This window comes from Pelecanus crispus, chromosome 9 (genome assembly GCF_030463565.1).
Source record: "Pelecanus crispus isolate bPelCri1 chromosome 9, bPelCri1.pri, whole genome shotgun sequence".
Taxonomy (NCBI): domain Eukaryota; kingdom Metazoa; phylum Chordata; class Aves; order Pelecaniformes; family Pelecanidae; genus Pelecanus; species Pelecanus crispus.
The window spans coordinates 29915875-29936243 of record NC_134651.1 but is presented as its reverse complement, the minus strand read 5'-3'; the positions used below and the strand labels follow the sequence as shown (position 1 = coordinate 29936243).

General features: G+C 59.3%; 3 protein-coding genes across 3 annotated transcripts; 2 read left to right on the top strand and 1 right to left on the bottom strand.

The window, feature by feature from the left end:
- The first annotated feature begins 659 nt into the window (after positions 1-659).
- On the top strand, positions 660-8134 carry CFAP410 (cilia and flagella associated protein 410). Its single transcript, XM_075716506.1, has 7 exons — positions 660-736; positions 1990-2008; positions 2750-2796; positions 3607-3836; positions 4469-4640; positions 5311-5404; positions 6447-8134. Exons 1-7 carry the CDS (start codon positions 660-662, stop codon positions 6570-6572), a joined length of 765 nt encoding a protein of 254 aa, XP_075572621.1. The 3' UTR covers positions 6573-8134.
- Positions 8135-11036: 2902 nt separating this feature from the next.
- PFKL (phosphofructokinase, liver type) lies at positions 11037-16924 on the bottom strand. Its single transcript, XM_075717216.1, has 22 exons — positions 16840-16924; positions 16301-16374; positions 16130-16207; positions 15848-16037; positions 15481-15646; positions 15354-15398; positions 15153-15261; positions 14738-14833; positions 14565-14657; positions 14071-14196; positions 13903-13967; positions 13662-13725; positions 13429-13575; positions 13256-13326; positions 13053-13140; positions 12755-12907; positions 12441-12605; positions 12166-12227; positions 11692-11803; positions 11513-11612; positions 11277-11382; positions 11037-11184 (listed from the first exon to the last, which is right to left on the bottom strand). Exons 1-22 carry the CDS (start codon positions 16922-16924, stop codon positions 11037-11039), a joined length of 2343 nt encoding a protein of 780 aa, XP_075573331.1.
- Positions 16925-17855: 931 nt separating this feature from the next.
- Positions 17856-19719, top strand: PROCR (protein C receptor). Its single transcript, XM_075717217.1, has 4 exons — positions 17856-17910; positions 18024-18260; positions 19253-19519; positions 19607-19719. Exons 1-4 carry the CDS (start codon positions 17856-17858, stop codon positions 19717-19719), a joined length of 672 nt encoding a protein of 223 aa, XP_075573332.1.
- The last annotated feature ends 650 nt before the right edge of the window (positions 19720-20369 follow it).

Sequence of the window (20369 nt, the reverse complement as noted above, 5' to 3'; positions counted from 1 at the left end):
ACCTCACAGCAATTTTACCAGAACGTGACGGAGGAGGACTAGCCTCAGGGCTGCTGGTGTCAGTGCAGTCAGCAGTGCTACCTGTATTTCTATATATTTATAGGGTGGTGTAGAAATATGTATAAATATGTATTTTATTTATGCACATTTCATGTATATATAGATACAGGGGTATATATACTCATGTGTAAAGTGAGCTATAAATATATATCCATAAAGGTGTTGCTATATGTAACGAAACATACTCTAATACGATGTCATTAAATGAATAATAAAAATTTACACGTAAATATGAAGTAATTAAATAAAACTGCACCTCAGGGAGCTTCAGGGCACGCAGCCCGGTGCACGCAAGACAGCCAAATTCAGAGTGGGAAGAGCCCGAGCAGGAGACCCGGGGGGGCGGATGGCTGTCGCCGACTCCCGGCTCACGGCCTGCCCTCCCCGGGCGCCCTCCCGCCGGCCCCCGGCGGCAGGCTGGGGGCGGGAAGGCTGGGCAATGTCCCGCTAGCTCCGGTGCCAGGGCCGGGCCCGGCCCGCCCCGGCCGGGAGGAGCCTGCGCGGGCGGCGGGTCCCGCCCCTGGCGACGGCGGCGGCGGCGGCGGCGGCGGCGGCGGCGGCGGCGGCGGCGCCGCGGCCCGGCCCGGCCCGGCCCGGCCATGAGGCTGACGCGGGCGGCCGTGCTGGCGCGGGCCAAGGCCGCTGCGCTCGACGGCGTCCGCCGCCTCAACTGCTGGTGGGCGCCGGCGGGGACGGCCCGGGGCCGGGCGGCACGGCGGGAGGCGGGGCGGGCAGCCGGGCCGGGCAGGGCAGGCCTCGCCTCGGGCTGGGGCGCAGGCAGGCCTCGGGCTGGGGGGGAGCAGGCAGGGCTGGGGAGGGGGACAGGCAGGGCTGGGGAGGGGGGACAGGCAGGGCTGGGGAGGGGGGACAGGCAGGGCTGGGGAGGGGGGACAGGCAGGGCTGGGTGAGGGGACAGGCAGGGCTGGGTGAGGGGACAGGCAGGGCTGGGGAGGGGGGACAGGCAGGGCTGGGGAGGGGGGGCAGGCAGGGCTGGGGAGGGGGGACAGGCAGGGCTGGGGAGGGGGGACAGGCAGGGCTGGGGGAGGGAGCAGGCAGGGCTGGGGAGGGGGGGCAGGCAGGGCTGGGTGAGGGGACAGGCAGGGCTGGGTGAGGGGACAGGCAGGGCTGGGGAGGGGGGACAGGCAGGGCTGGGTGAGGGGGCAGGCAGGGCTGGGGAGGGGGGACAGGCAGGGCTGGGGAGGGGGGACAGGCAGGGCTGGGTGAGGGAGCAGGCAGGGCTGGGGAGGGGGGACAGGCAGGGCTGGGGAGGGGGGACAGGCAGGGCTGGGTGAGGGGACAGGCAGGGCTGGGGAGGGGGGGCAGGCAGGGCTGGGGAGGGGGGGCAGGCAGGGCTGGGGAGGGGGGACAGGCAGGGCTGGGTGAGGGAGCAGGCAGGGCTGGGGAGGGGGGACAGGCAGGGCTGGGGAGGGGGGACAGGCAGGGCTGGGTGAGGGGACAGGCAGGGCTGGGTGAGGGGACAGGCAGGGCTGGGGAGGGGGGGCAGGCAGGGCTGGGGAGGGGGGGCAGGCAGGGCTGGGGAGGGGGGACAGGCAGGGCTGGGTGAGGGAGCAGGCAGGGCTGGGTGAGGGGACAGGCAGGGCTGGGGAGGGGGGACAGGCAGGGCTGGGGAGGGGGGACAGGCAGGGCTGGGGGAGGGGACAGGCAGGGCTGGGGAGGGGGGACAGGCAGGGCTGGGGAGGGGGGACAGGCAGGGCTGGGTGAGGGAGCAGGCAGGGCTGGGTGAGGGGACCGGCAGGGCTGGGGTTGGGGGGAAGACAGCCTTGGGGGGGGACATGTCAGAGCAGCTTTGGTGTGTGGAGGCAGTGGGGGCACAGGGCCTGGGGCTGTACAGCCCAGGCCTGGGGGCAGGCTTGGGGTGGGCAGCTGTGCCCTGCCATGCTCCTAGTGACCCCCGCTCTCCTCCCGCAGGGGCAGCCACCTGACAGATGTGAGTACTGCACATCCTGCTCCCATCCTGCCAAGAGGAGCCGGCAAGGAGGGGCCCCACGGCTCCCGGCTGCCATCATTGAGCCCCAGCCTGCGGCCCACACGGTGCTGCTGGAGGGAAGCTGAAGCCTGGGCCAGCAGCCAGAGCGGGGAGGGGATGGGGTTGATGGGGCGCTGAGGAAGGCACAGGCCTGGGTTTGGGCTGGCCTGGTGCCAGTGAGCTGCAGTGCTTTTCAGGACTGATTAGCATCTCATACAAAAAAAAAAGGGGGGGGGGGGGGAGGTGGAGTTTGATGTTGTTCTAGAGAGCACTTGGAAAATTCCTCTCCAAGGCCCTGCATGGACCCCTGGAGAGCAGGACCCTGAGTCCTACCTCATCCATTTGGGACTTTGGATGACATGCTCTCATTAGAATAGGGCTATTTGGGGTAAGAGGGATTCCTTCTTGTGTGCGGTGGCTGGAAAATCATCTCGGAGACTGCAGAGTTGCTGGAGCAGAAGAGTGACGTGATGCTAGCTTGTGTCTGCGCTTCCAGTCCTGAGCAGAGAGGGTGGAGGAGCTGCTGACTCTGCACTGACTGTGGCAGCAAATCTCTCTGGTGGTGTTAGGTTTGGGTTAGACTGAAGCAAACCTAAATTCCTGTTCTTGCTTTTATCTTGCTTGTTTGTGATTTAAATTGCCTTCCCCCCACCCCTCCCTGGGAGGAGTGACAACTTGCTGTTTCTGTCTCTTCCTGCCTAGATATCGATATGCCGGGATTTGCCCAACATTGAGGTGATCACGTTCAGGTGAATGTCAGGCTGCCAGCCTTGGAGAGGGCAGGGGTAATCACCTTTCTCATAAGACTGTGGCTTGCCCTGGTTTCTTACCGCGTTTCTGTGGTTGTCTGTCTGAGCTGCCTGGCTCTTCATGCCTGATTTCTCAAGCGGCAAAGATGCAGAAATGATTGTTCTTCTGCTAGCTCCTCTGCACCCTTCCCTTTGCTACTCAAGAAAATAATCCCTTCTTTGAGAAGTGTTAAAACCTCTTAGGATTGTTGTTCTGTAAGTCCTATTCCATAGTTTGGATGGGATCTTCTGGGCCTTCATATAGGGCCAGTTTGCAGAATGCTAGTTGAAATGCCTCTTGGATCTCACAAAGCTTTTAGTTTCTGTAAGCCTCCCCACAACACACCCATCCTTCACACGTGCTGGGGATCCTGTGGAGCCAATGCTGTGAATTTGAGCTTTTTAGCTTGGGAATCTTGTATGGGTTCTCCTTCGGTGAGTCTGAGAAACTGCTATGGAAATGGGTGCAAGTGTGATGGGTGTTTGGGGCAAGCAAAGGCTGTTGGTCATCTTCAGCAGAGAGGAGAGCCTACTTTTTTAATGCTTTCCTCTGTTTAAAAAGATGAAATGCTATGTTTTTGTTCTGTGCAAAGCCATAGGCCCCTGAATGCCCCTTGCTGTGCTGTGCTGGGGTGAGGCTCCTCAGTGAAGCTGTTGCAGGAAAGGGGGCTGGAAAGCTACTGTGCTACAGGGGCTGCTGTGCTCCCACCTGAATGGTACAGCAAGGGAGGGGTGGGCTCGCTGGTCTCTGATCTCACGATCTCTCTTCAGTGTGAATGGCATCTCGGACCTTGAGCCGCTGAATCAGTGCCAGAATCTGAGTGAACTCTATCTGAGGAAGAACAACATTGCAAGCCTAAATGAGCTCTTCTACCTCAAAAACCTACCCCGGCTGAGGGTCCTGTGGCTGTCTGAAAATCCCTGTTGTGGATCGGACCCCCATCACTACCGAATGACAGTGCTGCGTAACCTACCCAGCCTGCAGAAGCTTGATAACCAAGGTGGGTGTTTGCAGGTACACAAACAGCTCCAAGCCACGGGCAGGGTGAACTGGAAACTGTTGATGTGTTGATTTCCTCTTGTTAAGGCATCCTTTGACTCTTCCTTGAGTCAGGATCTGTTAGAGGCTGAGCATCCCCTCTGCAAGGTCCACTGCTTCTAAGCTGTTTTCTCCCTTCCCTTCCCTGCAGTGACAGAGCTAGCACTATCTGAGAGTCCCTCATTATAGCTGAGACAGTACCACTTATTAGTGTTTTTTTTTTTTTAGAGCTCTCTACTTTGCTGTGGCAAACCAAAGATTCTGTAATTACATCTGCTGTTGTAAAAAATGAGAAGCTTTTCCATCTGGTAGCAGTAATTTGGTGGCTTTTGGAGCCTTCTCCAGAGACAAGACATGGCAAAGCATGCTTGCATCCCTCCCTTATATCTTTCCCACTTTGAGAGACAGGTGACGGCTGCCGGCGTTCTGCACAGCCTTTACCCAGGAGGAGGATGAAAGCAAAAGGCCAGTACAAAGGACAATTTTTGGACCAAACCCCTGTGGTATAGCTCTGCAGTACATGCCCCGTTATAGATTCTGTCTTCCTTGGCTACTGGAGTTCATTACAGCAGGCTTTGTTTTGGCTTTTTGCAGCTGTGACAGAGGAAGAACTGTCCCAGGCCCTGGTTGATGGTGAGGAGATCACAGCCCCACCAGCCAGGAAGAGCGTGGAGAACGGCTGTGCTGAGTCCACTGAATCCAGTGCTGCTGAATCCACAAAGGAGACTGAGAGTGAACTGCTGAACTTCAGTCTGGAGGAGACAAAGTGAGGGCTTGCTCATGATCTGTTAGGATTTCTGGGCTGAAATCTTGCGTAGCATGAAAGGACCCTGCCAGCCAACCCTGATATTCCGTGGGCCAGACCTGCAGCTGGTGCAAATTCCCGTTGTTCCTGTTACCATGGTGGAGCTGTGCTGGTTTAATAGCACTTGTGGGTCTGGTTCTGTATCTGCAAAACAGGCTCTTCTGTAAGTGGGTACTTACTCTGAAGCGTGTCAGCTGTATGTGCAGACAGAGATGGATCCTCTCTGAAGTGTGAGCTCCAGTCCATTCCTGCTTAGCTCTGCTTCTGCGACACGCTTTGGCGCATGTCAGTGCTGTGGCGCTGTGCGTTGTTCAAGTGCAGTGTTAATGCAGTCTGCAGTCCCAGCTGACATCGGGCATGCGAATCTGTCATCCCAGGTCCGGCTGCAAGCAGACACCTTGTAGCAGCATGCTCATTTACGTTTTATAGCTGTGAGGCTCTTGCTACATTTGGGAGTTTTGCTTGGGGCATTGTGGTCTGTAGGCAGTGGTGGTGTGTGAATAGATGTGCCTTAAGTCCTTCAGCTAGATACTTCTTGCATGGTTGCCCATGATTAGAAAGGATTGGCCTGGCAGAGGAAGGTTCTGCCAGCTGGTTGTAATAACATTTGCCTCTTCCTCTGCTTCTTCAGCAAAATTCGAGAGGAGCTTGGTATGAAGCCTGTTCCCAGGGATAAATTTTCCTCCTTTTCACCTCGAGAGACAGACTGCAACCGAAAGAAGAGAGTGAGTATCTTTAAAGACTAAATTGCTTTTCGTCTTTTAGACATCATGCAGCGTAAAGAAAGCCTGATGGTGTTTGTCCTCTTGATCTGTCTTGCCCATAAACTCATATGTGTCCCTTCACTCTGGGTGTGCTAAGAACATGTGGTAGTTGGGCAGCAGCTGAAATGCATCTGGCAGGCTGTTGGTCTGGCAGACAGGACTGCTGAAATGAAAGCTTCGGTGGTTCCTCAGAGCCCTCCATGGTATATCCTTGGATGAACCTCATGGATCTTGTCTGTTCAGCTGGGAATTGCTGTCTGCTGGGCTTAGTGCCATCACTTCAATCGGTAGGGTGAGATCTAGACCGTGTTCTGCCTCATTCTGATATTAGTTGCCTGTGATCTCTCTTTCATTCATGTTTTAAATGTACTTGAGTGTATTGCTTTGCAGCGCCATGAATAGTACTGCAGGCTCTGGCCTTTGGGAAATGAAAATATTAAACAAGGGGAGGTTCAGGAAAAAGATTCCCTAGAAGGACAGCTATTTAGAGAGGCTGTGGAATCTCTCCCTGGAGTTTTTCAAGACAGGGTTTGACAGAGCTGTGGTCTGGCGTTGGCAGTAGTCCTGCGTTGGTGGGAGGTTGGGCTGGAGACCTTCAAGGGTTCCTTCCAGCTTGTGCTTTTGTGATTCTACCAGCTCTTATTCCTCAGACTGGAGGGTTCCTGTCCTTTCCCATCACATGTGATCATGGTGGAGAAGGAGGGTGGCTGCTCTTGAATGGGCCCAGTTCAGACGGTGGCCAGGAGCCAGAGGCATGTGGGCAGTCTGTGTAGGACTGGGAGGACGGGTTTGTCCTGCATTCCAGTTAGCCCCGTCACATGCAGTCTCTGCCCATGTTTGCTCCAAGGGCTTGGTTGATCTATCCCTGTAGCTGCAGGTGGCTGTTTCAAACCTCTGCTGGTGGTGGAGTTCCTAGAAAGAGCAGCTCTTTGAAAATCAAGTGTCCTTTCCTAGGCTGGCGTTAACATGCTTGTATAAAGCAGTGTCTGTCTCATCCTGACAGAACAATGTCCTGAATGCCATCCTGCTTCTCATGAAGGAACTGGACGTGGAGGGTCTGGAGATCGTTCAGCAGACAGTAGGGAGGAGGCTTCAGACCTTTCAGAAGAAGGAGCTGCAGGAGGAGTGACGGTGCCCATTACAAACCTCCCTGGAGCACCAGCCAGCCCCAGACCTGCAGTGCCATTCTTCCCACACATACCTGGCTACAGCCAAAGCCTCGGCATTTCCTGCTGTGCTTCCCCTGTGGAGGGGCTGGGACGGGGTGCTGCTGGCTGCCTCTATAGCTCCTGACATTGCCCCTGGCTGTGCACATCATGCTGGGGCTGGCAGCACCCGATCTGGCTCTCCGGGAGCTTTCTTGCTTGCATAGCAGGCTCCGTTAACATTTGTATCTCTTGTCGCCGGGGCTGTTTGATGGGAGCTGCAGGGGAATCAGCAAAGCAAAAGTGAGCAGGGCTGCATTGAGAGGTACTGCTGTGCTGTGCAATCGAAGGGGGATGGCAAAGCCTGCTGATGGCTAGAAAGGTCACTGCTTATCGGTGGCTCCCTGTCAGACTAACCCCCTGTCAGCCTCTCTGTGTAGCAGACTCTGAAGGCGGCTTCTACCACAAAGATTTGTTTTTGTGAAGTCTGTTGCGGAGATACTGCCTGAAACGATCACCAAGAACTGTCTGGTGCAGATTGTGAAAGTCAATGTCAAATTCTTAATTTATCTTCAACTCTTGACTACTTCTGGTCCTTGTTAGCACATGCAGCATCTGACTTGGTGGTCAGGCAGCCCAAAGAAAAGCTTGGTGCAGCCTAGGTGAAACAGAAATTACTCTCTCCCAGATCCTGAATGCTCAGCTCTACTCTCATCCCCACATGCCCTTGCAGGCATTAGAGCAGCTTAAGGAAACTTCATGTCAGAGTAAAAAGTCCCTGTGCGTTTTGCAGTTAGAAAACAAGCCAAGTGTTACTGTCTGGTTTGCACAGGCATCAGGCGTGGCATTTCTCTTTAACTGAAAAAGTTGCATTTACGAAGATACTATAGTAAGTGTTAAATACAAACTAAAACATTGTGACATACCAAATAAAACCAGTTATCCCTCTAGGACATGTAAGTTGTGGCTGGGGTTCAGCAAACATAGTGAGAACAACTGACTGGGCATTGCTCCATTATGTCTGGTTCACAACTTGCATTGTGAGTCCTGCGGAGCAGGAGGAGGGCTGTGGGCCCCCACGCCCTCCCGCTTCACTGGACCTGTGAAATGGCTCACTCGCCTCTGGTGCTGTTTGATACCGTACCGAGCTGCTGCAGCAGCTGCTTTTCAAAAGCACTGTGCTATTTGGGAACCTTCTTGCAGCCACAACTCCACACTGAGCACAGGAAGCAAAAGAGATGGTAAGCAAAACTCACTTGCTCAAGCAGAGGTGCAAAGCCTGCCCAGGCAGGACAATGGCCCCTGAGACACAGGACATGAGCCCTCCATGCCGCTCAGCTGCGGATGCCGATGTTGTGCAGGGCAGCACGGCCTTTCTGTGTCCCTGCTCTCCCTGTTTGTACAGGTGTCCGAGCCCCCTGCATGCTGGGTTGTGCTGCCAGGAAGGAATGCTCCTCGGGGATGGTGACAACCGTGTGTCCACAAGCCTGTTTACTTGACCTTGGTGGGAGGGGGCATGGTTTGACCCTTATCACTTGGGTGAAGATTGCTGATGCCTTTAACTCCTCAAATGACCTAGTTCTTGCCTTCTGCATTAAACCCAGCTGCATTTAAATGGCCAGTGTGATTTATAATATACCAGACTTCCCTTGACAGCCAGGGCCCAAGAGAGTTATCTGTCATCTTGTTTGCATCTTGCTCTTGTGCTGAGGGCAAGTCCTCTCGCAGGCTGTCTCAGCCTGTTCTGTGGCAGAAATTGCGCCTGTCCACTTCAGGGAATAGAGGAGCTGCCTTTTGGGCGTGCTGGACCCCACAGCTTTTCTGGGAGGAGAGTGATCACGCGTCATCGTTTGTCATCAGGGCTTGTTTGTGGTCGTTAATGGAGCAACTGCCGTGGCCCGAGGCTGTTCTGGCACAGTTCCTCCTCTCTCCACTGGAGAAGATGGGCTGTTAATCCTGATGGCATGACTGTCCCTGAGCAGAGCTCACCGCCTACGTGCTGCACTCATCATACTTGGCTGGTGTGGGTGCTCCTGCTGCCAGGCAAGCTGCCCTTGATGCTCCCAACCACTCCTTGCAGGGTGACCCCACAGCATCCTGCTCGCTCTTGACAGCCCAGAGGGAGGCTGGCCCCTTCGGCTCATGCTTCTTCACTCTGGGGACCTGGCAGCCTGCCTTTCACCATGAGATGCTCATGGCTTTGTGCTCTGCCCTCTCTTCGGGGACAGGGGGAAGCTGGAGCTGGGCTGGATGTGCTGGGGAGCCTGGGTGCACAGTCACCACGTCCCCTCCTGCTCATCCTGGCAGGGCACAGGGTGGCTGCCCCCCATGGGGTGTAGGGCTGTGCCTGTCAGTCTTCCTCCAGGAATTTGGTACTCCAGGCTTTTTTTGGGGTGGAAATGAGGTGTTAAGGCTGCAGTGCCCCCTGTCTCCGTGTGCATCCAAATGTGCAGCTGGTCTGAGTGTGGGGACACCCCCTCCCCATTCACACCCTAAACCTGGCTGCTGGAGGGCTGTAGTGCTGTGCCAGCCCCTCCAGTGTCCTGCCTGCTGCTGAGAGTGCCAGGCTGGAGAAAAACACATGCTGGAGAGGAGCCAAACACCTGGGGCCTGCCAGCTGCATCTGGGCATGAGGCTCCACCTGGGCTACAGTACACCCGCGGGGCTTTTTGGTGCTGCCTGCTTTTGCCCTGACCTGCCTCAGTGGGGCATATCGAGCAGCAAGACCAGACATTTCCCGGTCATGTAAAATGCCAGCAGCTGTTTGCCTGCGGGTGCAAATCCAGCGCAACTCGCCTTCAAAGCATCCTTGGGGACTCTCAGAGGCTGACGGTGAGTCAGGCGTGTGGGACCACTGCAGCACAGGTGTCCATGGCTGATGGGGGGGGGGGGTTCTCACTCAGGAGCTGGATGGAGCTCCTTGAAAGTGGCACATAGGATGGTGGAAAAGCCCACTGGCTTGGAGGAGCAGCCAGGTCTCTGCCTGGGGTCCCCAGAGCAGATACTCGCCCAGGAGGAGCAGCAATACTGCCTCCATCAGCAAGGAAAGCACTATTTCTCCATGTGTCCAGCTCTGGCAGGGAAGATACAGTAATTATCATCTTCATCCAGAGCCTAAAATAAGTAATGTGGCCAGCTAGAGGAAAAGCACTGAAATCAGGGGGGAACTTATCATTTGGGGACAACTCTGTGGGGAGGAAAAAAATAACTGCATGTTTGACCCAAAAGACTGTGATGCATCCTGGTGCTGGCGATGTCCCAGAGGCTGGAGCTGTCAGCTGAAAGCCCCAGGAGGAAAGTAGCCTGGGAAAGGGGCTACATGCAGCTGTCTGGCATCAGCCGAGCACGGCAGAGCTCAGCCAAGCCCGAGCACTGCACGCGGGAGCCGGCACACTTGGCAGCTGCCCTGAGAAACTGCATTAACAAACACACACATCGCCTTGATAGATCGCTTATGCGCTTTCTTTGAAGGTGGGAACCAGAACAAGGGAGAAGCAATTTTTCTCTGGGATTACGAAGTCTGCCCACAGAGGGATGCTGACCTTGCACCCGCTGCAGCCCGGCCGGGGAGCGGCCGCCTGCAGTCCCACTCTCCCAGGCTTTGAGGATACATGAAGCAGGGAAACACAGCCTGGAATTAACCCGGCTCCAGCAAACTGTCTGTCTCTGTTCCCAGGACTGTCCCCCCATCCTCACCCCAGGTCTGCCCCTGCTTCCCTCCCTGTGGGTACTCGGCGCGCTATGACCACTCTGCCGAGGCAGGTTTGGCTCCAGCAGGTTTTATCTCTAGAGGAGGACAGCAGTGCCGCGAACGGTACAAGATTTGGGGGGTCACAGAGCAGAGGTGAGATGACGGGCATGGCACCCGGGACCATGCAGTGACGGTCGCAGCCAAGCATCATGCAAGGTGGCCAGGGAAGAGGGGCTTGCCAGGACCAGTGCTGTGTGCTGAGCCCTCAAGATGCCCCACCAGGCAAACTCCACGAGAGGATGGAGCTTTACTGGGGCTCATGGGGCAGCCAAAAGCCACCAGGACCAGTCTCTACCTGCTCCGGGACACCACTGCATCCTCTTCAGCTCCCTTCCCGCACGTAGGGCAGGCAACTAAAAGCAGCGGTTGGCTCAGGCAGTCAAGCTGCTAAATAAGGAATCAAGATACCCCATTGTTAAATAATAGGAATAAACTATTAAGGGAAGATTAAGGGTCTGGGCTGTGCAGCTGGGCTCTAGCAACACCTCTTTTCCACATCTGCACAGAGACCAGACCCTGGACCAGCAATGTGGGGCAAGATTGTGCTGTTCTAGGAGCCAGGACCAGGCTCTGCCTGCATTAAGGGGTCAGTGGCAAAGCTACAGGGCTACTGAGAACAGGGGGGACCTGGTGCTCCCTGACCAGCACGTGGGGAGGGAGAGGACATAGAAGGGGGCTATGGCTCAGGCTAGAAGGACTAGAAGCCCTTCTCGATGCTGAGCGTGCGGCGGGTGACGTGCTCCATCTTCCCCGAGATGTACTCAGTCAGGCTGATCTGGTAGTTGGCGAGCATCTTCAGCATCAGCCGCAGGTTCAGCCACCACTGCTCCTGGGGCAGCCTGTGCCTGCACAGGAGGGGACACAGCTCTCAAGTGGCCCCAGGGGCAATGCAGGAAGGTCCCCTGGGACCTGGCAGGGCATGGGGACAGAGACTTACTCGAAGTCAGTGACTTTCTTGAGCTCTGTCACGGGGCTGAAGGCCACCACCTTCTTCCTGAGCCCGATCACACAGGCAGAGTCACCCGAGTTGGCAAACACGCGTCCTGGGAGGGGGACACAGTTGACCATGGCCACTTCACTGGGGGCCAAGTGGCTTAGCCCAGAGCAGCAGGGGCTGCCCAGTGCCACCAGCCTCCCCCCATCCCGCCATGGGACCCCCAGCCCTTGGCTCACCCTTGCGGTAGACCTCCTGCAGCTTCTCTGACATCCACAGCACCGCCTTCACGCCCAGCTTGGTCCCGTAGTTGCGGTCAAAGGGGGTTGGGGCTCCCCCCTGGGGACAAAGAAATGGTGATGTCAAGCCTGCCCAGCTCTTGGGGACAGCAGTGGCCCATGTGGCCCTGTCCCTGTACCTGCTGGAGGTGGCCCAGGACATTAATCCTGCAGTCAAAGATGCCTTTGCCCTCGGAGGAGTAGAGGTTGTAGAGGAACTCGGTGGTGTAGTGCTCGTGGCACTTCTCATTGCTGGGGGAGCAGAGAGAAGGGACTGGGGGGCTGCTCCCTAATCTGGCATCCCCAGGGGCTCCCTCCATGCTCCCCTAAACACCGTTTTTTTGTTGTTTTGTTCTCCCTGAGGCCAGGAGCCCTGGCCCATCTCCCCAGCAGGACCCTGGGGCCGGGGTGGGGATGGCAGCGGAGACACGCAGTGCAGGACTATCCCGCTGGCCAAGTGTGGCATCCCCAGGCAGGATGCCTGTGCACCTGCCATGCCAAATGCCACTGCACCCAGGGACCCTCTCCGGCCACGGGAAGGGCTCAGCTCTGGCCTCACTCCCCACCATGGGGCTGGGTTTTTCAGCAAGCATCCCCAGGGGTTCCCAACTCACCGTAGCACCAGCCCTCTCTGGATATCTGTCTTCATTTTGTCAGTCAAGTGCTCCACGTTGGCCTGCAAGATGAATGCCAGGATGCTGGCAGCCATCCTGGGTCCCTCTGGTCCTCTTGTTCAGACCCAGGTGCCACTAATGTCAACCCAGCAGCTTCATGGGGCTTGGCCATACTCCTCCAAAACCTGCTCTGCCCCAGACCCCTCTCTTTCCTGGTTTTCCTTCTTGTTTTACCCAGATGATGCTGCCAGGAAGCAGCCCCCTGCCCTGTTCACCTTCAGGTCGTGGATGGTGAAGGGATCTTCGTAGACATAGGCAGCATCGGCACCCACTGCGATGCCGGTGACGGTCGACAGGTACCCGCAGTAGCCCCCCATCGTCTCCACAATGAAAACGCGGCGCTTGGTGCCCGAGGCTGACTGCTTGATGCGGTCACAACTCTGCGCCGGGAGAAGGGGGATTCACACCAGGAAAACCCACCTTTGCTGCCCAGGACAGGATGCTGGTTCATTCCCACGTCATTCCAAAACATGATGGGTCCTGGCAGAGTGGGACAGCCCTGTGAGTTGCCCCCTGCCCTGTCCCTTACCTCCATGGCTGCGTTGACGGCTGTGTCCGAGCCCAGGCTGAAGTCAGTCCCAGGCACGTTGTTGCTGATGGTGGCGGGGATGACGCACATGATGATGCAGAGCTCCTCGTACTGCCCACGGGCCTCCACCAGCTGCAGCACCCCCTCGTACGCCTGCAAGCAGCCAAGGACTGGGGAAATGCCGGCCCTGGGGCCGGATCTGCATCCCAAAAGAGATGGCCCAGGGTGCCTGCACCGCCTGGGATGCCGACAGCCCACCCCGACCCCCACTAAAATGGGGCTGAAGATTCCCCCGCACCTCGAACCCCCCGATGACCAGCAGCCCCTGGATGTTGAATTTCCGCACGTTCTCCACAATCTTTTCCATGCAGGTCTTGGGCAGCGTCCTGTGTCAGGCAGGAGAGGGGAGACCACAGGGTGAGGACAGGAGGTCACCGCTATCCCTGGGGACAGTGGTGTCCCCTTTGCTACATCCCCCAGCCACCCCGGGGCTGTGCTTACCGCTTGGTGCCCAGCATGGACCCGCCACGTCCCAGCCAGCCCGCCACGTCATGCCAGCCCACCTCGCGAATCTGCAAGCAGCAGCGCTCAGTTTTGGGGTGGGGGAGCACCCTACCATGCCCCTCCAAGCCCAAACCTGTGCCCCTAGCACCCAGGCTCACCCTTCCCCTTACCTGCCCCTTGGACAAGCCCTCGAAGCCGTCGCTCACCACGTAGACGGTGTGTCCCTGGCAGATGCCGATCCGCACAGCTGACCTGACGGCAGCGTTCATGCCGGCAGCGGGGGCACCCACGTTCAGGATGGCCAGGCTGAAGGGGCTCTGTGGGGACAGGGACAGGGGTGGCACGTTGGTGTGTGTCCCCAAGGCGGGGATGCTGTCCCCTGCCACTCATCATCCTTCCTCACCTTCTCCTGCGCTGGCTTCTGGTGTGCCAACAGCTTGTAGATGTTCCAGTTGTTCTCAAAGCTCCTGCAAGGACAAGGTGGCGTGGCCCCAAGGCATGCCTGGACTGCAGGGTTTGGGGTGGGGACTGTCCCCGGCTGCAGGACCCACTGGTTTCCCCTCAGGGAGAAGTCCCCATCCCAGCACATCCTTTTGGCTGCCCTATAGGGATGTCTCCCCCAAGACCCGGTCCCCACTCCTCACCTCCCGCGGAGCTGGATGGCCTCCTCAAATCTCTTCTCATCCATGGCTTTCTGCACATCCTTTGTCTTGGGGGAGGAAAAGATGCAGCACCAAGATGCCTGTGCTTATGGGGAGGAGAGGAGGACCCCCACGCAGCGGGCTGGCATGCCTGATCCCCCCAGTACTCACCACCTGGACGCACTCCATGAGCGGCAGCCGCACTGACTGGTTCCCCGAGAGGCTCACCACGCAGGCGGGGGTGTCCGGCGTGGCCTCCAGCAGCGCCATCACTGCCTCCATCCCCATCTTGCTGCTCTGCAAAGGGAAAGGGGGACCCGCCGGCCCCTGACACCAGGGCCACCCGTGCCAGCCAGGTGGGATGCTCTCCCGGGCTTGCACAGGGATGCTCACATGGGCCTGGAAACCACACAGCTGCTTGCACGCCTGATTTATGGCCAGATAGCTGCTGGTTTTATTTAAAAACCCGTGAAATTTGCAGCAAATGAGGGGAAATGGGTGCATTACTCTGCCCAGCACAGCGGGGACAAGCCTGCAGGGACTGTCTGAGCCTCATCCCAGCTGGCAAGTCCTTTGCAACAGGCAGAGGGAAGGCAGAAGTGGGGTTCCCCAGCTGCCTGCTCCCTTCTACAGGCTGACCCCCCTGTGCACCCCCCAACACCTACCAGCACACGGTCAAAGGCTGATGGGGTCCCTCCGCGCTGCACGTGGCCAAGGACGGTGACCCGCGTGTCAAAGCCCAAGCGCTGCACCACCAGCTGTGGAGCAGAGAGGATGTCACGCTGGGGACCCGCTGGTCACCACAGGTGCCAGAACAGCTACTGGAGCAGGCACTTACGTCCTTCACATAGTTGGAGGAGATGGGTTTGCCACTGCGGTCGATGGCGCCCTCAGCAATGATGATGATGTTGAGCCGTGACCCTCTGCTGCGTGTCTGGCGTGAGGGGAGGAAAACAGCTGCCACAGCTTAGTCAAAACTCACCAGCAGCCAAGCCTGAGCATCCTTTGCCCCCACCAGCCATAGCCTGGCGGGGGTGGCTCAGGTTCTGGGCGGCCAAGCCCCCAAGCCAGCACTGCTCCTGGCACACGAGGGCTGGATTTGTGCTTGGCTGAGTGCCCCATTTCACAGGGACAATGGTGGGAGCTCCTGAAGCTTCGCAGGGGCCGGGCACCTGCCGTGAGGCTCAGCCTGGGCCCCTGCGGGGACTCTCTCAGGAGAAAAGGGATGGGACCGTAGGAACTCCCTCTCTCACCTCCCCGAGCCTCTCGCACATGAGGTCCTCCCAGCCGTCTTCCGGAGGGGATTCAGGGATGAACAGCCAGTCAGCACCTGAGGCCAAGCCGGACACCAGTGCCAGGTACCTGGGGGGACATGGTGGTGGCAGCACCGGCACCGCCCCCGAAACGTGACATCTCATCCCACCAACGGGATTCCCCACCCGTGGGGGGCTTACCCGCAGTGGCGGCCCATCACCTCCAGCACGAATGTCCGCTGGTGGCTGCAAGGACACAGGTGGGAGGAGAAGGAGGGTCAGTACCAGGCTCCGGGGTGGGCTGGCATCCAGCACCCAGCCCACTCACCTCTGCGCCGTGGTGGTGATGGCGTCAATCACCTCCATGATGCGGTGCAGCGCCGAGTCAGTGCCAATGGTCATGTCAGTGCCGCAGAAGTCGTTATCGATGGAGCCCACCAGCCCCACGATGTTCAGGCGGCAGTTCTCCCGTGCCACCTCCTCACTGATCTGCCCTGTGGGGTGGATGGCCACGCCACTGGTTATTTTAGGGTGCTCCTGTCCCCTCCCAGCATAGGCCAGATCCTGCAGAGCAGCGGAGGAGCCCAGCCCTCCCTGGGGGTCATAGTGATGGGGTAGACCCCTGGACCTCAACACCCCTTGAATGCTTTCACTCTATCCATGTGGGGATTTTGGGGATGGGGGGGTTCACGCACCGTCCTGGACCAGCTCCTCCAGCAGCCCACCCCACTCGGAGCGGAAGATGTCGGCGCCTGTCAGACTGCCGTCCCCGCCAATGACGCAGAGGTTGGTGATACCGTGCTCCACCAGGTTACGGGCGGCCCGCAGCCGGCCTGCGCGGGTGGTGAAGGCTTTGCAGCGGGCACTGCCGATCACGGTCCCACCCTGGAGAGATAAGGGGGGGACATGGCTCACCATGCGGATTTGGGGGGGGGGATGGAACTTGGGGGCCCTACTGCCCCACCGGTGAGCCTCACCAGCTGGATGATGTTGGAGACGCTGAGCCAGTTGGCTTGCTTGATGTTGTCTCCCCCCTCCACCAGCCCCTCATAGCCCTGTGGAGAAGAGGGGCGTGGAGGTGAGGGGTACCTGGGGGCAGGGGGGTGGTTCCCCCCCACCCATGGCAGGGAACAGGGGTGTACCCCAACCTCATAGATAAGGAAGACCTTGGCTCCCACGTATATCCCCATGCGGGTGACAGCACGGACAGCAGCGTTCATCCCTGGAAAAAAGTGAGACGTGAGCCGGGGCAGCCCCAAGGGACCCTGCGCAGGGTGGGTGCCCCATAGGGGACTGGATCCTATAGGTGACCCTGAAGCGTCCCCTCGAGTGGGGGGGGGGGGCACACGCGCAGAGACTGGGGAAGCTCAGTGCATGGGTGGGAGCTGCAGATGAACAACCGCCCAAGAGCAAGACGTATTAGAAATAGCTGCTTATCCCTGGGGGGTGGGGGGGGGGCACCGTGGCGGTTCCCCCGTGGGGCCCGTGACCTCCCACGGAGGGTGCTGCGGGGGTGATGGGGACGCGGAAGCGCCGCGGGTGGGACGCACCGACCCCTCCCCCGCGGGGGGAACACGGGCGCCCGGGGAGGAGCGTGGGCCCCCGCCCGCCGTGCCGGGTGGACACGGACACGCGGCCCCCACGGGGCGGGAGCGGGGCCGAGCCCCCCCCCCCCGCCGGGCCCCACCTTGCGCGTCGCCGCCGCTGGTGAGGACGGCGATGGCCATGCCGGCCCCCGCCATCCGCAGCCGCTCCAGCTCCGCCGCCGCCATCGCTGCGCTCCCGGCACCGGCGCCGCCGGCCACGCCCCCGCGGAGACGCGCCCCGGCGGTGGCCACGCCCCCCCGCGAGGCCCCGCCCACCGCCCGCGTGGCCGCGCCCCTCCCCGCGGTCGCCGGGCGCCATGCCGTCCCACGCCGTCCCACGCCGTCCCGTACCGCGCCACGGCAGGCGGTGCGGTGCCGGTAGATGCCGCCCCAGGCTGTGCCACGCGGGACGAGCTGGATATTTTAATATAAATTATGTATTTTTTAAATCTTAAGCTATAATTATTTTAGGTATAATTAAAAACCAAACATACGGAGCGAGCCCAGCCAGGGTTTTCTCAGTGTCCACCCCCCCCCTCCGCCCAGCCCATTACAGCAGCCGCGGGGATGCCGCATCCCGAGGGTCGCATCCCTCCAAGGATGCGGGTCCCGCCGCACCAGCGCTTGCAGAACCACCTGCGCTGGATGTCCACCCCGGGGCCCCGATGGGTGCAGCCTGGTGCTGCGAGGCTTCTCCCCTCCATCCCTCCCTCCGTTCTCCTCCCTGAGCCATCCCCCCCCGCACCGTGTCCCCGCTGGCCTCCGACACCCACAGGGGGAGCAGGGATGGGGCCCCAGCCCGGCCAAGGGATGGGGAAACTGAGGCAGGCGCTGGCTACTCTGTCTCCCGCCGGCTGGAGCGGTGCCATACAGTCCTGCAGGCCCCGGGGCGAGCTCGGAGCCTCATCCCGCATCATCGCCCCCGGGCGCTGCAGGGCCGGGCACCCCCAGCACGTCCGGCAGGGAAGGGGTGCGGGTGGCTCGGGCTAAGGAAATGGGAGAGACCTGGCCGGACTCCCGCTCTCCTCCTCCCGCAGCCCCACCTCCCTGGCCCCGCTTAACTCCCTGCCAGGCCAGCCGTGGGGCCACCATTCCCGTCCCCATCCCTGTCCCCACAATGCTCTGGTTGCTGCTGCTCTGCGGGGCCCTGGGCTGCGGTGCAGACCAGGCGGGTAAGGCAAGGACACGGTGGCGATGGGGCTGGAGAGACTTGGGGTTGGCATGGGGGGGACATGGCTTAAGGGAAGGGGATGGGGCAGTGGGTGATGTCCGGCGCCTCTCGCAGCCCCGCTCACCTTCACCATGCTGCAACGGACCCGCATCTTCAACGGCACCTCTGTCTTCTCGGGGAACGCCAGCCTGGATGGGCAGCTCAGCCATCTCCTGGAGGGGCCTAATGTCACCCAGGTGCTGCCGCTGGAGCCCCCGGATGCCTGGGCCAGGCGGCAGCAGGACGTGACCACCTACCTGCACTACTTCGGTGAGCTGGTGAAGCTCTTCAGCAAGGAGAGACCCATCAACTGTGAGTGGTACACCGGGGGGGGGGGGGGGGGGGGGAGGGGCACAGGGATGGGACGCATGGCCCGATGGGGGACAGGTCTCAGTGGGGAAGGTCTCACCCTGCTTGCACTGCCTGGGCACAGGCATGGCTCTCCAGGGACAGCTGGGCAAAGGGATGGGGGCACAGCCACGTGCAAAACCTCACTCTGGGCAAAAGGACCCCTTCTGCAGGGTGGGGAATTTCTTACCCAGAGCCTACCTGGGGAACAGGGTAGTGGTCAACATCGTGCTGCCCCTCCGGGAGCTGGGCTGAGGGCTGCAGCCCGGAGGAATGGTGAGGTGTAGGCACCCTTCCTGCACCCACCTGTAGCCTGCCTTCGTCCCGCCTGCACCCCACCTGCATCCTGCCTGCATCTCACCTGCACCCTACCTGCATCCTGTCTACACTCTGTGTGCACCCTGCCTGCACCCTGCAGCCTTTGTGGGAGGTGTGAGGATGCTGATGGCAACGGTTTCATGTTCCTGCCTGCATTTCTCCACAAACCCATGTTACCTCCAGTGCTCCTACGCAGGGTGTGTTTTACCTTTGGTTTCTTTGCTACCCCCAAACCAGTTTTGCCCCAGCTCTGCATTTCTTTACCTCACCCTTGGGGAGCACTTTCTCACCTCAGGGTCTCAGGTGTGAGCCCCATGCCTCCCCTTGCCCCATGCTACCTGTGCTGCATGCTTCCACAAGAGTGATAAATAGCTCACTCTCCGCCGAAAAACCTCCCATCTCTGCAAAACCGAAACTCTGCTGTACACAGATAAGGAAGGGAAAAATAAGCACAGCTGCCTGGCCATTGGAAAAGATGCCGCTGCAGCTTTAGCCAAGCGAAAACAAAGCTGTGGGTGGGTCGGGTGGTGCAAGACTGAGGCCTTGCAAACTCAGTGCACAGCTTGATGCTGGTGATGGCAATGGGCTGCCGAGGGTGGGAGTGTGCTGACCCTGACCCGCTCCCTCTGTCCCTGCAGACACCCAGAGCCTGTGCTGCCGCCTGGGCTGCTGCCTCTTCCCTAATGGCACGGCCTACAGCTTCTATGAGGTGACCCTCAATGGGACGGCTTTCCTCAGCTTCCATGTCCCCAATGCCACCTGGGAGCGGCGCTGGCCTGGCAGGGATGCGGTGGCCACCTTTGCTGAGAGGGAGCTGATGAAGTACCCCATGACGACCCGGGACCTCCAGCATTTCCTCAACACCACCTGCATTGACATCTTGCGGGCTCAGAGTGCCTGGACAGGTCTGTGCCAGGGCTGGGGGTGGGGGAACACGGTGGTGTGGTGGCGGTGACCCCAGTCATCACCTCCATTCCTCTTGCCTCTTGCAGGAAAACAGAGCAGCCGGTCGCATGCCCCGCTGGTGCTGGGCCTGATCCTGGGGTCCTTTGCCTTGCTGGGCATGGCTGTGGGGATCTTCTTGTGCACAGGAGGGAGCTGCTAGCAGAGCCAGCAGCCATCCCATGTCACCCTGTGGAGGCAGAGGACAGACCCATCATTCACCCCGTGGAGGCAGGGACTGAGCCCATGCTCCGCAACAGATGCCGCTCCCCAGCACCACAGGCTTTGCTCCCAAAGGACACCAGTGGCTTCCCTGCCTGGTTCCAGCTCGGTTGACCCCCCCCAGCAGCAGCAGCCTGCCCTGGGGATGGTCCCCACACCAGGCTGGCGCAGTGCATTGAGACTTAATGCAGAAATATGCTTGGCAGAGGGAAAAAGTGGGGAAGGGGCAGGGAGGGAGGGGAATTGGCAGGAGAAACAGCCAAAAAAGGGTTAAAAGGATGGCATTGAAACCCTTCTTATCCCTGTTCCAGTGGGGACAAATGCCCTGGAGGGAGGATGTCACACCTTTGTGGCACTGCTTCAAGATGTCATGTAATAAAACTGCCCATCAGCTCCCAGGGCGTATTTGGCTGCTCTCATTTCCCCCCAGCAGCACAGACGTGGGGCTGCAGATCCATCACGGGGTGGGGGGCACGATTGCCAGTGCTGGGTGGGCTGGTCAGCGTTGCCAGCCCCTGCGTCAGACCCCAGGCCACACACCCAGATTGCAAGGCCTCTGGAGAGAGGCACCTCCTGAGCTCATTTCAATCT

What these genes read in the sequence shown, in the direction of transcription:
- PFKL (XM_075717216.1), bottom strand. Translation starts at nt 16,924, where the DNA reads ATGGCGGCGGCGGAGCTGGAGCGGCTGCGGATGGCGGGGGCCGGCATG. An exon ending in GCAGGAGGTCTACCGCAAGG is followed by an intron (nt 11,383 to 11,512) that starts GTGAGCCAAGGG and finishes TCCCCCTCCCAG; the next exon opens with GACGCGTGTTTGCCAACTCG. An exon ending in AAGAAAGTCACTGACTTCGA is followed by an intron (nt 11,185 to 11,276) that starts GTAAGTCTCTGT and finishes CCTCCTGTGCAG; the next exon opens with GCACAGGCTGCCCCAGGAGC.
- CFAP410 (XM_075716506.1), top strand. Translation starts at nt 660, where the DNA reads ATGAGGCTGACGCGGGCGGCCGTGCTGGCGCGGGCCAAGGCCGCTGCG. An exon ending in ATTGAGGTGATCACGTTCAG is followed by an intron (nt 2,797 to 3,606) that starts GTGAATGTCAGG and finishes ATCTCTCTTCAG; the next exon opens with TGTGAATGGCATCTCGGACC. An exon ending in TTCAGTCTGGAGGAGACAAA is followed by an intron (nt 4,641 to 5,310) that starts GTGAGGGCTTGC and finishes CTGCTTCTTCAG; the next exon opens with CAAAATTCGAGAGGAGCTTG.
- PROCR (XM_075717217.1), top strand. Translation starts at nt 17,856, where the DNA reads ATGCTCTGGTTGCTGCTGCTCTGCGGGGCCCTGGGCTGCGGTGCAGAC. An exon ending in CTGCGGTGCAGACCAGGCGG is followed by an intron (nt 17,911 to 18,023) that starts GTAAGGCAAGGA and finishes CGCCTCTCGCAG; the next exon opens with CCCCGCTCACCTTCACCATG. An exon ending in CAAGGAGAGACCCATCAACT is followed by an intron (nt 18,261 to 19,252) that starts GTGAGTGGTACA and finishes CTGTCCCTGCAG; the next exon opens with ACACCCAGAGCCTGTGCTGC.